The sequence below is a fragment of the Takifugu flavidus genome, chromosome 20 (genome assembly GCF_003711565.1).
Source record: "Takifugu flavidus isolate HTHZ2018 chromosome 20, ASM371156v2, whole genome shotgun sequence".
NCBI classification, from domain to species: Eukaryota; Metazoa; Chordata; class Actinopteri; order Tetraodontiformes; family Tetraodontidae; genus Takifugu; species Takifugu flavidus.
Window position 1 is genome coordinate 5,246,644 of NC_079539.1, and position 13,610 is coordinate 5,260,253.

The following is a 13,610-nucleotide window of genomic DNA, read 5'->3' on the forward strand; positions in this document are numbered from 1 at the left end:
TGTATTTTATCTGTACCGTTTAGACCAGCCTATTTTTACTTATGCTACACAATATTGGGGATAAGAGACGGGATTGAGAGATAGAGCCGAGTGAGCACCAACACTTGATGAGAAAACATACTAATTTATTTATTTATGTCTCATAAAATAAATGTAAATAATAACATATCCAAATAATAGTCATGATATTTCTGAAAGCCTGCAACAGAATAAACCTCAAAATAGTGACTGTGTGTTTTAGCAAACATAACTTACATACATAACGTACAAAAAAATACTACCGGTACTCAAAAATGTACAAAATGCAGCAAACAAATCTCAAGTATTGTGCAATTTCTCCCCAGACACACACACACATTACGCCACCTGCTGTCAGCCATTAAAGGGAAATTATTGGTGTTGAGCGCCAGAAGTTACATTTAAACTGTACATGAGACCAGAACCCAGCAAGCAGGTAATCTGCAGCCATAATTTCATTTTAGTTTAGCGGTATGAGACAATAAGAATGCTAGAAATGAAGTTTCACATACTGAAGGTCTGTGTCTCAAAGCGCTTGTAGTCTGGAAAAAAAATGCTCCAATAATTTCCCAGACTGTAAAAACTGGTTTCTCTACAGCAGCACGGGGCTTTCCCACTGAAAAATGTGTCTCGTTCCATCGCTGTGTTCCATGGTTAAAGCATAATTGAGAGTGGGGAAACATTCAAGCAGTGAACACAACCAAGAGCCTCACACATCCTCCAAAAAAATACTGAATTTTAAACAAGACAGGACTCCAACACTCACTAACTTTTCAAACATACCTTAAGAAAATTGTTAAAAGCTCCTTTCCTCCAAAAGTAATCAGTAGTGATAACTGTTAAATAACAGCCTGCATTCAACGTATCAGTAAGGGCTTTTTTTTTTTGCCAAGCGGAAGTAACTGCGAGTTTCAAGACCTCATCAAGGAAATGTTCACCACGACCTGCCTGTAGTTGCACTTAGTATCAGTAGTACACTTGGGACTGAAGTGGATTCAGTGATGTTCTAACTGCTACATGACAATCAGTGCTTTGTTAAGTGTGCCCATTTAAAATTGAATATATGAAGAAATTAAAATATGAAAGGGTGACATGCAGGACGAAAAAAGACGCGGTGGCAGGTCTTGGTTTATATTATCACACGGCCAGAAACTGATGTGACCTGTGCCCCTGGAGGGCAAATGATCAAATGTCAGGTTGTCAGGTCCTGCCCGACAGTAATAATGTAACAGAAACTTCCGATCCGCCTCTTTTTCACTTTCTCCGTGCGCTTACTGGTCTTTTGACCTGCCAGAGTTGATTGTGGATGGTCAGTGCGTCTATGCTGACCGACACAGTCTTGGCGGGGATGACAGTGAACTGCTTGCGGTCTGAGCTGTACTTGTACAGCTTGTCGACCATCTTGTGGCTGATGGCGCGTGGTCCTGTGCCTGTGAACTTGACCATCTCCTCCGTGTCCGGCGAGTAGGAGTAAATGGCGCGGTACTGGCATCCGCCGTCACGGAAAAGGATGATCAGGTGGTTGGACTCGCACCTTTCCAGCTCCTGCGATTGAAATATCATTTTGGTATTATGTGGTGACACACGTGAAAAATGAAAGCAATAACAGCAGCAATAATCCCAACAATACGTCTTCAGGGAAATACTCACCGCCAGAACAGCATTTTTCTGGCTCTCGTTAACTTTTCCAGCCAGACAGCAGTGAGCGATGGCATTGATGATGATTGGCTTGTTCGACTTAGAACTCGGCTCCTTGAAGAGTTTAGGACCTTTAGCAAACAAAACATGAAAAGATTAATAACCTACAATACTTCTATGCCCACGCCAAAGGGAGCAATCAAGGGAAGCATGCGCCACACTACAGTCTGATCTCAATTATGGGCGCAAGTGTTTGATTATCTTGGCAGACTGGGATTTGGGATCTTTAAAAGTTCCAACTCCGGTATGAGTTTTTAAAAACGATGGAAACTGCAGCCGTTTTTTCCCCAGATATCTGGGCTTATCCTAACATGCAGAGAAACACAGATGCAGCTCTAGTTCCTTGCTGCATTTCCACTCACCGTTATACTCCACTGAAGTGATGGAAGAGGCTATAGAACCATTATCCCAGTCTCTCTCCATGTTCCTGCTTGATGCCCTGCTTAGCACAGGGAATGAATCCATGGAGCAGACTGACTCGGCCCTGGAGGACAATACATTATAGGACTTAATCATAATATGGACAGACAGGATGGGTGGAGTTTGCAGTCATTTCAACAGTAAGAAGGAAATCTGACCTCTGTGATTCTTCAGAAATGACACTGTCTGCCTCAGTGGCCAAGGAGAGTGTGGATCCTCTGTGACTGCAGCTCAGATCAGCTGAAATGACAAATCAACACAGTTACTATGATTCAAATAAACCCCAAAATGACACTTTAGCAACTTTTTAGGACAAAGCTTGCACCACATGGAACACAACAACATGAGATAAATAAAATACCCTCTAAAGGACTTAATGGTTTGCTAAGAAATAATAATCTTTGGGCGGTGTCATGCAGAGCAGGATAGAAGGATCACCTCCCCTGCTGTCTGCTGCTGAACACTTCGTTTTGGTCAACATGGACACCATCAGAGTATTACCTGCATAACACACATACACACTCAGACAAATGAGCACCACCCAAACTGCACAAACAGGTGACATCACTAAAACAAACGTGATGATATAGACAGCCAACAAAGTGAAGATGGAATACTGTATGAGGATGAAAGAGTTCCTTACGTGTGGTGGATCCTTTGGTAAGGCTGTTGGACTCTACTCGGTGCAGTGATTTGGGCCTGCTCCTGCCAGATTTCCCCCGTGGGCGAGGCTTGACTAGTCCCTGCTCCTCTATCAGCGCTTGCTGCTTCCTTCGCAGGTATTCCTGTTTGATAAGTTCCCTCCGTGCTTTTTCCTCTTCCTTGCGGATGCGGTCTTCCTCTGCCTTGCGCCTTGAAGACAAGCATGACAGAAAGGTGGACTTTATCCACAACCCCTACTCTCTCTCTTATTCGGGGACTGAGCTGACAGACATACCTGGCTTCGTCGCGCTTGAGCTCGCTCTCAGCTTCCAGCTGTTGTTTACGAATCCGAGTCTCTTCTGCTTTGCGCTGCTGCTTGAGGAGGAAAGCCGCGCGACGTTTTGCCATTTCATCCTCGGCTTTCTCCTCATCCTGCAAAGTGCAGTATTGTTTATGCTTCCCAAACGTTATGCTAAGCACATGCATGGACAATCAAGCATCACACAGCAGAATTTTACCTTGAAGAAGAATCCCAACACGTTCTTGGGCTCACTGTCCATTGGTGGGTCGGCAACATCTGCATTCCCCTTTAGTTCTGACAGGTCAACCTCGATCAGTTGACCCTTGAGTCTGGTATTCTCGCTTCCACCAGCAGCCGCTTTCCCTGAGTTGTAAAGCTGGTTTTCCTCTAGTTGTGCAGTCTGTGGGGGAGACTGGTGCACTGGGGTACTGGAGACAGTGTCTGTGTCTGGCTCTAGACCGTGGTGTGTGCTGACGTCACTGTGGACTTTGAAGGTTGCATTTCTCTGAATGCTTTTCTCCATCTTGGAACTTTCGGGAACATCCCCTATCTTTTGGTCTCTACCGGAGTTATCCGGAGGGGACGGTGTGTTGGACTTGACAGACAGTGTCTTGCTGCTGTCGTTACTCTGCTTTTGCTCTGTTTTTCTGCGTTGACCGGAGCTGAGCTTCGGAGGGCGACGGACGGGGGTAGAGCTCTCCCCGAGATCGACAAAGTGGACAGCAAAGCATCTGGGGTCTGAGGTAGAAGGTGCTGGTTGTGTTGCATTGGAGGTTGTGCTCGGGTCCAATTCTACCTGCTCTGGAGGGGAAACCACATGCTTCATCAGCATGTCTTGCTGTAAAGAAAGCTGCATCATCTGCTGCTGAATGGAGGAGATGGCTTCATTGAGCAGATCTATGGAGTGGGAACACTCGTTGCGATCAGGTTCAGCTCCTTTACTGCCGGACAGTTTGTTGTCCCCTCCGATCTCTCCCCGCTCTGTTTGACCAGTCTTTGCTTGGACCTTCAGAGCATCAAGACAGGAGTCATCCTTGCACAATGGGGTCTTTGCTTTACCCCTGTCAGCAAATTCTGCAGATTCTGGATGTTTCAGAGGCAGTGGAAGTGTGTCGCTTTTCCCTCCACTTTTAACTATGTTCAAGAATGCAGCCTTCCCAAGTTTTAGCCGCTGCCGTGCAGACAAAGTCTCCAATTTCTTCTTCTGATACTCTATCGCTCGTCTTTGCTCCTCCAGCTGCATGTGAAGTTGCAGCAGCTCTGTCGGCACAACTGAGGGACTCAGCGTCACATTTTTTCCCAACATTGAAACGGGCTCCTTCCCCATCCAACTAGAAGTGGAGTCACTCCTCAGCTGCCAGGGCGGGCAGGCGACAACTTCAGAGCCATCAGGTGTAGTCTTCTGGGAGCTGCTGGTACTTGAGAATCCTTCGCGCAGGCCAAGTTTCAGGAGCTTCCTCTCAGCAAAGCTGGTCATCTTGATATTGGAACTGCCAGAAGCACTGCAGCTGCTCGCCCAGGAAGCAGTGCTCAGACAGGGGCTTGACTGTCCGCTGCAGTCTTCCTTATCCTCCCTCTCACTCACCTTCAGGTCCTCTCTTAATTTGGCTGATTCTCCTTCTGCAAAATCACGCAGCTCTCCATCTTTGAAGTACTTTTTCCTTCCGTGCTTCTCCTCCTCCTTGGACAACTGCTCCTGCTCCTCCTCATCTTCATCGAGGTCTGCAATGTCAGAGTCAGAATCTTGACCTGCCTCCTGGGAAAAGGTGCTGTGATACTCCGATTCCCCTGACAAATGAAGAAAAAAGCCTTGAGACTCCTTTTCCTCAGACTGATCCACTGAACCCTCAACGGGTGGCCGGACAGAGTTGGGTTCTACCACATGTGAGGGAGTCAAGGTGTTGAGGTTTGACTGAGCAGCTACTGGAGATTTCCTCTGAGGGGTGATTGGAAAGTTGGTGGCTACTTTCCTAACAGCGGCAGCGGCGGCGGCAGCTCTGTGGTGATTCTCACCGCTCTCCTCTTCCTTGTTCAGGCTGATGCTCTTCTCTTTAGCTGCTTTAGGGATGGCTGGCATCAGGGGCTCCAGATAGTACCTGTCTGGAGGATGCTCAGAGGTGAAACGATCCATGTCATCATAGGTAGAGCAATGAGTTTTAAAAGGCTTTGAGCTGATATCCAGCTCGTCCTGCTCCATGTCACTCCCAAGCCGGACTCGAGCAAATGAAGACGGGTGTATCACGGCAACAAGTTCCTCCTCTTCTATTTCCTCCTCTTCGTCCTCTATGTGCATGTGACTGAGCAGGCTTTGACCACTGAGTCGGTGCTGACTCCGCTGAGGACCTGACCTCCGCAGGTGATTGGGGGTGATACTGGTTATGTTTGAAGCCAAGCTGTCTTTGCTGATGGAGCGGGCGAGGCTGATGCTGTCTGCGTCATCATCTGGGGGATAATGCAGAGCATAGGGCGGCAGCTGGGATAAGGGCCTGGGTGAACGGAGACAAAGATAATGGTGAGGAATCTGTCATCTGTGCTGATATGTAACACTGAAGTCTTTAATTATGAAGCTTGGACTCAAACAGTTCACCTGGGTCTTCTGTCGGACCAGGCCAGTAATGAACCCTGATGCTGGGAATCTGTATGAGTGACAGAGCTGGATCTTTTCCTGGGCTCTGAAAGAGTTAAAAGACTTAATTTTAGAAAAGCCTGTTGCCTACTAAAAGCCTGGTGTTACAGAGATTTTCTTACCCAATGTGCCCTCCTCAGGAAATTTCTGATATCTATGTTGAATTGGTAATAATGATGGAGCTCTACTTGATATGGGATTAGAGCTGCAGAGAAACGACAGGTGAGGCTTGTTTAGTTCACAATTCTTGCATGTACTCTAAGGAAAATACTGCAGCAGAAAATGCATGATAAAAATGGGGGGTTAATACCTGAGCTCAGGGCTCAAGGATGTGGTCATCGTGTCAGCGGAGTTTGATGACGTCATGAAATTACGTTTGGTGATGTTGAGACCATGAGATCGTGAGCCCTTAGGCTGCAGCAGGAATCTCACTACAGACAGGGAACATTAAGCATCAGGCAACGGCAGACCGCAACAGATGTTAAAAGAATTGAGGTAGGCATTTTACCATCTCTGGGTTCCTGAAGCTCTCTGGGCTGCACAAACTCTGGTTTCACACTTTCAAACCACCAGAAGAGCTCAGCGATAAAGACCATCACATTATTCTGCAACACACGTTGAAAATGACATAAACCCATATCCATGATCATGCTTGATACCAACGCTTCTTTTAGCTCACCTTTAATACCGGTGGAGAATACAACATATCCTCTGGCTTCAGGTGGAAGCATTTATTTAGGTATTCATTAGAAAACTCTTTTAGCAGATGGATGTTGTATACACTGTCTGATATGGAGGGAACCTCCTTGAGGCAGATATCTGCAAAAAAGGGACAGTCACCATTAATTGTGGCCCTTATAAAATGTTATATATGCAGGGTTTATAGGATTATTCATTTATATAAGTTACATATCCAGCTACAGTAGCTCAATGTAGCGTCTGATGTTGGATCCAGACAGGAAACAGAGTAGAGGACAGCAAAACCATACCTTCTATTTTAATGAGTTCTGGACAATAAAAGTGGATCACTGCCAGCAAAGCCGTGCCATCGCAGACGTCCCTCAAAAGGTCTTCTAACAGAGGGAAGTGCTGAAGCGTCCGACCTGATAGGTGGTCTCTACGGTAGCGCACCTATAAAGGAAGGAAAAAGCACAGATTTCAGGAAACTGAGCAAGTGAACTCATAAATGAGAGCAATTTGCTCATTTTCCAGACAAAGCACAACATTTCTGACTGTTATTACTATTGATGCACAGAGGCTGCAGTGTGGAGAGACATGAATTACACCTGTCGTGTGGCGACGTAACCTGAGTTTCACTCAAAAAATAAAAAAAGCAAGAGAGAAACAACAACAAAACGATAATGAAACGCCACAGGCTCCATCCAGGAATGGGCCACAGCATGCATTATATCAGGCTGGTGAGGGGAGGAAAAACACTGTACACAGCGGTTTATTGAACTAGAAAATATAGTGGTTTAAAATAATGCCTTCCATGTGTGTATCTCATTGTTTCTTTATATAGTCAAGCACCCTCTTGTGTCCTCTCCAAAAAACATTCACACAGCTCTCAAACAGACTGCACAGGAGAGTTCTACGGGGTCACACTTACAGGTACAAGTTTCCAGTACCATTTGGAGGGAGACTAGTATCCAAGAGGCCAGAAAGAGCAGGGGTAGGGGGTCGAAGAGACACAAAGGGGCACAGGGGAAGAGTAGCAGACAGGTCAAGGGTAATGTAGCATGACAACTGATTATCCCATTTTTAGGATGAGACAGATGTGAGCTAAAGACAAGTAAGATAAGGTTCAGACAGAGAAGATGCCAGACTTATTAAACGTCCAGTTCATAAAATGTACAGTAAAATAGACGACAAACACAACACGCGGACAGCAAAGAAGCTTGTAAGGCAACAGGGTGGTGTCTGACCTTCTGGTGACTGGGCGACTCCAGCAGATGGTGTTTCATCTTCTGCTCTTTTTCCATGATCTCCCTCATTTTCATGTTCACCTGCAACGAGCAAGATGATGTGGCCCAACACAGAAACACACCCGCCAACAATCAGGTGGCATGTGACAGTCTTACCTTGTTGATCCAAAGGACCATTGCATCCTCCAGGTCAAAAGGCAGCTCCTTGGAGCTCAAGTCAGAAAAGCGTTTGACGCAGGACACCACCTTTTCCACGCTGATCATCTCCAGCATGTAGGCCATCATCAGGGTATCAATGAGGTGAATGTGAGCACTCTGGAGGAGCACAGATTTTGTTTTAGTTTTTAATGCTTCATCACAAATTTCTTGCTGTTTTGCTGGTATTAATAGCGTATGTTTACTTTTTGTAATTTGTAATACTAATACTCTAGTATTATAATACTAATTCTCTGGTGGTTTTATTAATCTAGCAACAGAAGGGTGCAGGCTTTGCTGAATTTACAGTTACAAAAGATGTTCCTTCACTGTATTGCCATGGAAACAGAGCAGAACTTAAAATATGACTGTGTTTTGCTAGAAGCAATGGATTAAAATAATATTCAGTGTCAAATTCTTCAACACTTTGGAAGATGACAGCTGCATTATCGGCCAGGTGTATAAACTGGTGGCTACTGCTAACTGCCACCTCAACATAGCAAAAACTGTTGCTTCTCCAACTTTGGTCACCTTCTGTAATTTCTTCCTTCTGTGGTGTTTGTCAACTTTTCTGAGAGGTGAGCTCATATTAAAAGAGATATGCTGCGCAATTGCTTCATGAATATTTAAGAACTACACTCAAAAAAACCTGCACCACGCACATCCGGTGAGGCATTACTTAATCTACTATTCACTTAGCTCGTACGAGGCTCTGGAGAGCAGCTTCTGTTCTCCGGGTTATGTTAGCAGCACTTTTGTTTTACTGTTTTAATAAGCAGGCTAGAACAGTCAGAAGGTTCTAGCACCCACCATCTTGATGGGAGTAGACCGGAGGTCCAGCTCGGAGACGGGCGTGTTGTCGGGCTGAAGGACGTAGATGCCTTTCCTGGACAGGGCTTGGATGACAGACTGGTGGCTCTGGAGCGAGGCGGCCTGTTCAGCGTGCAGGATGAGCCCGCACACCTGACAGTACAGCTCTCCCGAAAGCAACAGGCGGATGATGGGGGGCTTGATGTGTTCTTGCTCATACTGGTCGGTATAGAAGGGATCTCGTAGATCTACAGGGATGTGGTCTGGAATAAGGAAAATTGTAACTAGTACATAAAAAGATTTATGTAGACTGAGAGTAAGGAAGTGCAGCAATGTTTCATCGTGTTACATAAGAGGTGTGATTTGAAGGTATTACACTGTCTAATCAGAAAGCGGTACAGAAAGGGAGCGCTCAGACAAAGTCACTGGTGAACCAGCACGCCAGGTCAGAAGCCTGAAGGCTGATGGGAGGCTTTAAATCAATGAGCTAACAGGACTTAGCAGTGGCGCTTAATCTGACGCTGTCCCAGGCAGCCCAGAGTTTTGCTGTGAGTGGATACAGACGCACAACAGCTATTTTTATGTACCTTGGTAATCCTTGGAGTTAAGGCCTGAAACCCAGCTCGAAAATCAAGTTTCAAGCACCTTATTCTAGTGTTTGCCTGTGATTTCTCTGAAAGCTTTGTTGGGAAAATATGGTTAAAGAACGTGTAAAAACACGTTACGGCGACTTTAACTGGAAACATCTCAATCTTTCTACGTAGAGCTGAAGATTGAGAACGGTTCCACGGAATCCCAGGCTCTATACAGGAATGTGTCAGAGTCTGGCAGAGTCATCCTACAGTATCTATCACACTCTCTGTTGCTGTGAGGTGCTGCCATATGGTGCTAAGAAGGTGCTCCTTTATTTTCCTTCCAAGGCTGTTGAGATCTGCCGCAGCCTTTCTCCCGGCCAGAGTCAGATATTTTTCCACCATGTGGTTCTGAACGCTGTATTTACTTTAATCTAAAAAGGAAATCACTATCAACTGTTCTCCACAAGAACTTTCGGATCAAGAGTCACAAGAAACAATTTATGTTTGGATTGTGGCAATAGCTGCTATCCTTAACAGTCCAAAAAATGCTCCCCACCTCTCCTCACTGGTTGCTATGGACACTGGTGTTGGGGGATGCCAGCCTTTCCAGCAGTAGGGGGGTTGGGTCGCTGTCTCATCCTCTCACCAAAGCCTGCTCATTGGGCCGTTTTATGGCCCCTGACACCAGTGAGGTGTGTGGATGAGCGTGTGTGGGAGTGGTGTGAAGAATTGGAGGGGGGAGGTAGGAACTGTTCCCTAATCCTACTGGCTAATACTACTTAGATATTTATCATCCACCTGATCCCAGCATTAAAGCCAAGGGTGTGTGTGAGTGTGTGTGTGTGTGTGTGTGTGTGTGTGTGTGTGTGTGTGTGTGGGTTTGCAGGGAAAGCTGAACACATGGTCAGCTTGATGAGCAGATTTCTTGTTGACGGTCAGAGCCCTGTGGTCTGGGTTTGCACAGGAAAGACAACAATGGACCTCAATGGGAGGACTTAATGGACTATTGTCAATAAAGCAATGAGCTGGAGACAGAAGCTTTTAATGCACTGCAGACGTTCAGGACTGCCCGTACAAAAACGATGATAACATCAAGCTCATGTCCTGTATATATTTACAAAGTCATCTCCAAGAGTGTGATAAGGAAATAGTAACATGTCGCAGTCACTTGGATGTTCCATAAACACACAACCCTTCAGGTCCAATCCTATTAAACACTTAAACATGTGACACTGGACACTTTCACACATGCATGCAGAGACAAGTTGGACTTTTCATCACTGCTGTTTTGACTCATTTGGTCTCTATTTGAAGCCATGTGCTTTGGTATATTTGATATCAATACTGACTAAAAGGGTCTCGAAACATTAAGAGGGTCATTTGCCATAAGTAAACACACTGTTTGCTTGTGTGACTTGCTGAAATGTGACCATCGGCATGATTGTAGATACGGTCGGCCATTTTCATCTGTATGAGGCCGTACAAATGTGGTATAAATGTCACCTAATGGTTCAGCAAGGTCTCCTACTGGAAATGATTTGCCCTGGTGCCAGGAGGAGCCTGATTAAGAGAGATTAAGACAAGCAGTAAGCTTGACACTGATTGTTCTGTGTTGGTTGGGAGCATCTGATCTCTACACCAGAACAACACATTAGCATGAGTGAAAGCAGCGCTGGTTCATCAATACATCAATCATGCTGATAAAGTGTACGGCCAGCTGAGTCTGAGACTGCGTGCACGTATCTGAAACAGGCTGAATTCTTCCCTCGTGTATCTTATCTCACATACATTTGGGTTTAAGGGATTTTCTCCCCTCTGCAGCAGTTAACTTAATGACTTATTACAATGCCTGTTTCACCCTGTTAATAAAATCACAGATGAGCACCATGACCTCCCCAGAGAATATTCAGCCAGTGACATAAAAACCCAGATTCGAGGGGTATTTTCCAGACTCACGGCCTGACGATGTGGAGCACTAGTTTTCAATGTTATAGTAGATCTCGTCAGAGCTGGGAAGGCTAGTGACCTGTGTATAAAAGCACCATGAGATCTCACACAACGTCTTCACACACAGGCTCGAAGGTTCTGACTGCGACTGTGTGGAAATATAGCACGACAGCACATTTCTTAAAATCCCTGATATCATTTTAGAGCAAATGATGATATCAATCGTTAAATGATAACACTATTACACATTATTATGAAACATATTTGCCTTGATTCATCAGCCCTCAAAACACAGGCCTCTTTGTTAAGAACCAGAAGAGAGTCATCTACCAAGACACAAGATGAGAAAACACACTCCTGTCTTGAGGGTTTCTGCAGAAAAGCTGCGATTTGTTCTAGAGAGTGTCAGAAAATGCAGCCTAAATTTAGACGACAAAAAGCAGCCACCACTTGCATTTGTAAATCCTGGCAGCTGCATTCGAAACTGACTTGACTGACTACTCCCCACTCTGTTGTACCAGCTATACAGTATGTACATATTCATCCATCCACTCATTTTCTATTAATCAAGTTTCATCACTATGGTGTTTATCTCAGTGGACCTTGAATACAACAGGAACACACCCTACCATCAGGCTACAGAAAGGCATGCACAGCATCCAACTACACACTGTCCAATCACCCATCTGCTTTTGGATGGTAAAAACTCATTTAGATACAGAGAGAACACACAAATTCCAATGACTTCAGCAGCCAATACTGAATTAACTAATAATAACATGTGTAATATACACTTTATTGTGTGTATGAATAACATTTAAGCTGTTTATGAACTTAAACGTTAATGAAACAAACTAAAAATGTGCTCAGCTAATATGTACAGAACATTGTGTCCGTGGTTATTATGTCCACATTACCTTGATTGAATTTTAGTAATATTATATATTGTTTCAGTGGATAGATTCATTAAAGTTTAAAGCCTTAGCAGCTACAGAAAAGGACAAAGGTAACCTTACCTATGCCGTAAGCCTTGGCAAACAACCAGCGCAGATTTGCTTCTATTTTGGCTCTTGCAGAGTCATACAGCTCCAGAGGTACAACTGGAGACTCCATGCCTCCTCTCCCTCGAGCATCATCGTCACCTCCTCCTCCTGCTCCTCCTGCTGCTGCTGCTGTCCTTCTCCAGGTGCTGTCCCTGCCAGCACCCGCGTCCATCCTGCAGGTCAGGACGCGGAAACAAAGATTACCAATCACAGCCCACACATTACATCATCGACCCGAACAACAACAACCTGGGCCTGGCTCCCTGGCAGCACCTGCACGGGGGATGCAATAAATGCAAAAGAATGCACATTCACGGTGTCTAACCTCATGATTCTGCCTAACCTCAGCTGCATACGTCCACCTTATACGTATTTCGATAAATGTGTAATATATGCATATGTATGCTGCAGATAATCAGCTGATGTTCACTAGAGAACACAGGAGAGACGCCATTCATAAATGCCAGTTGCTCTTGGGTCAGTTAAATATGTAAATAATAATAATAATCACCCCACATCCTGTTATTTTACAGGTAGATCCATTAAAGGGTGTGTGACTTATGATTACCACTAAACTAGCATTGGTAATTACAAAAAGCTACGTTAGCAAGCTAAACTACGCACACCAGATGCAGGCACAACAAAGACTCACCTCTAAGAATGCATTGGCTCTTCCTCACGGTTTTACGACTGATTATGTGTGGCGTTAAAACATGCTGGCCTGGGTTCACCGAGCGGTGGGATAATGCAAGACTCCTCCCTGCACAGCGACACAAATCTCCGGCCCTCTCAGGATCAAGCGGCGGCGTGTAGCGGATGGCTGTAATCCAATGATTTTAAAAAAAATCTGTTGGGGCACCATTCGGGCGTGTTCTGTCGAGGAAATACGTCAAATCCCAAACCAGCCAGTTTCACGATGAGGTTGTCATCGCTGACAGAAGGAAGCAGCGAGATAACGCTGCCCTGCCCTGTTGTCGGAGCCTGTTTCTATAGGGACGCCTGGAATCCCGTCAGCTCCCTGCAGTGGCAGCTAATCACCTGCTGATGGCGCTGTGGTTCTGGATAGAGCTCTGCCCTCAGATGTCACGAAAAAGAACTCCGAATCATGCGAGTGCTACAGTCATAATTAACTAAATGTAAACATTTAAACCAATCAATCAATTGATAAACGCAATCACCGCGAAATATAAAATAGATAGTTAAAATGTTTAAATTTTTAAATAATTAATCCTGGGTAAAAAGGAAAAGATAAAGATGCCAGTATCGGAGACGAAGATAACGCTTATTTTGCATGCATCTTTAAATTAAATCATTAGGTTAGTCTTCGATTTGTTATGCTATGATGAAGTTGTTTGAATTAAATTTTAAATGCTTCTAATAAAACCCATGATAAATCGATAAATAAGTACA

At 44.9% G+C, this 13,610-nt stretch overlaps 1 protein-coding gene across 4 annotated transcripts; it reads right to left on the reverse strand.

The window, feature by feature from the left end:
- Positions 1–104: 104 nt before the first annotated feature.
- On the reverse strand, positions 105–13,225 carry camsap1a (calmodulin regulated spectrin-associated protein 1a). 4 transcript variants are annotated; one of them, XM_057018184.1, is made up of 20 exons: positions 12,853–13,225; positions 12,174–12,373; positions 8,636–8,898; positions 7,787–7,945; positions 7,631–7,711; positions 7,315–7,347; positions 6,695–6,836; positions 6,385–6,524; positions 6,214–6,310; positions 6,016–6,136; positions 5,828–5,910; positions 5,667–5,751; positions 3,297–5,565; positions 3,074–3,210; positions 2,780–2,988; positions 2,575–2,637; positions 2,295–2,376; positions 2,079–2,200; positions 1,669–1,787; positions 105–1,563 (listed from the first exon to the last, which is right to left on the reverse strand). In XM_057018184.1, the coding sequence occupies exons 2-20, from the start codon at positions 12,370–12,372 to the stop codon at positions 1,273–1,275; spliced, it is 4,695 nt and encodes a 1,564-aa protein (XP_056874164.1). In that variant the 5' UTR covers position 12,373; positions 12,853–13,225; the 3' UTR covers positions 105–1,272. The 4 variants fall into 4 exon arrangements, with proteins under 4 accessions (XP_056874164.1, XP_056874165.1, XP_056874166.1 ...); XM_057018185.1 differs by lacking the exon at positions 7,315–7,347; XM_057018186.1 differs by lacking the exon at positions 2,575–2,637.
- Between the last annotated feature and the right edge of the window lie 385 nt (positions 13,226–13,610).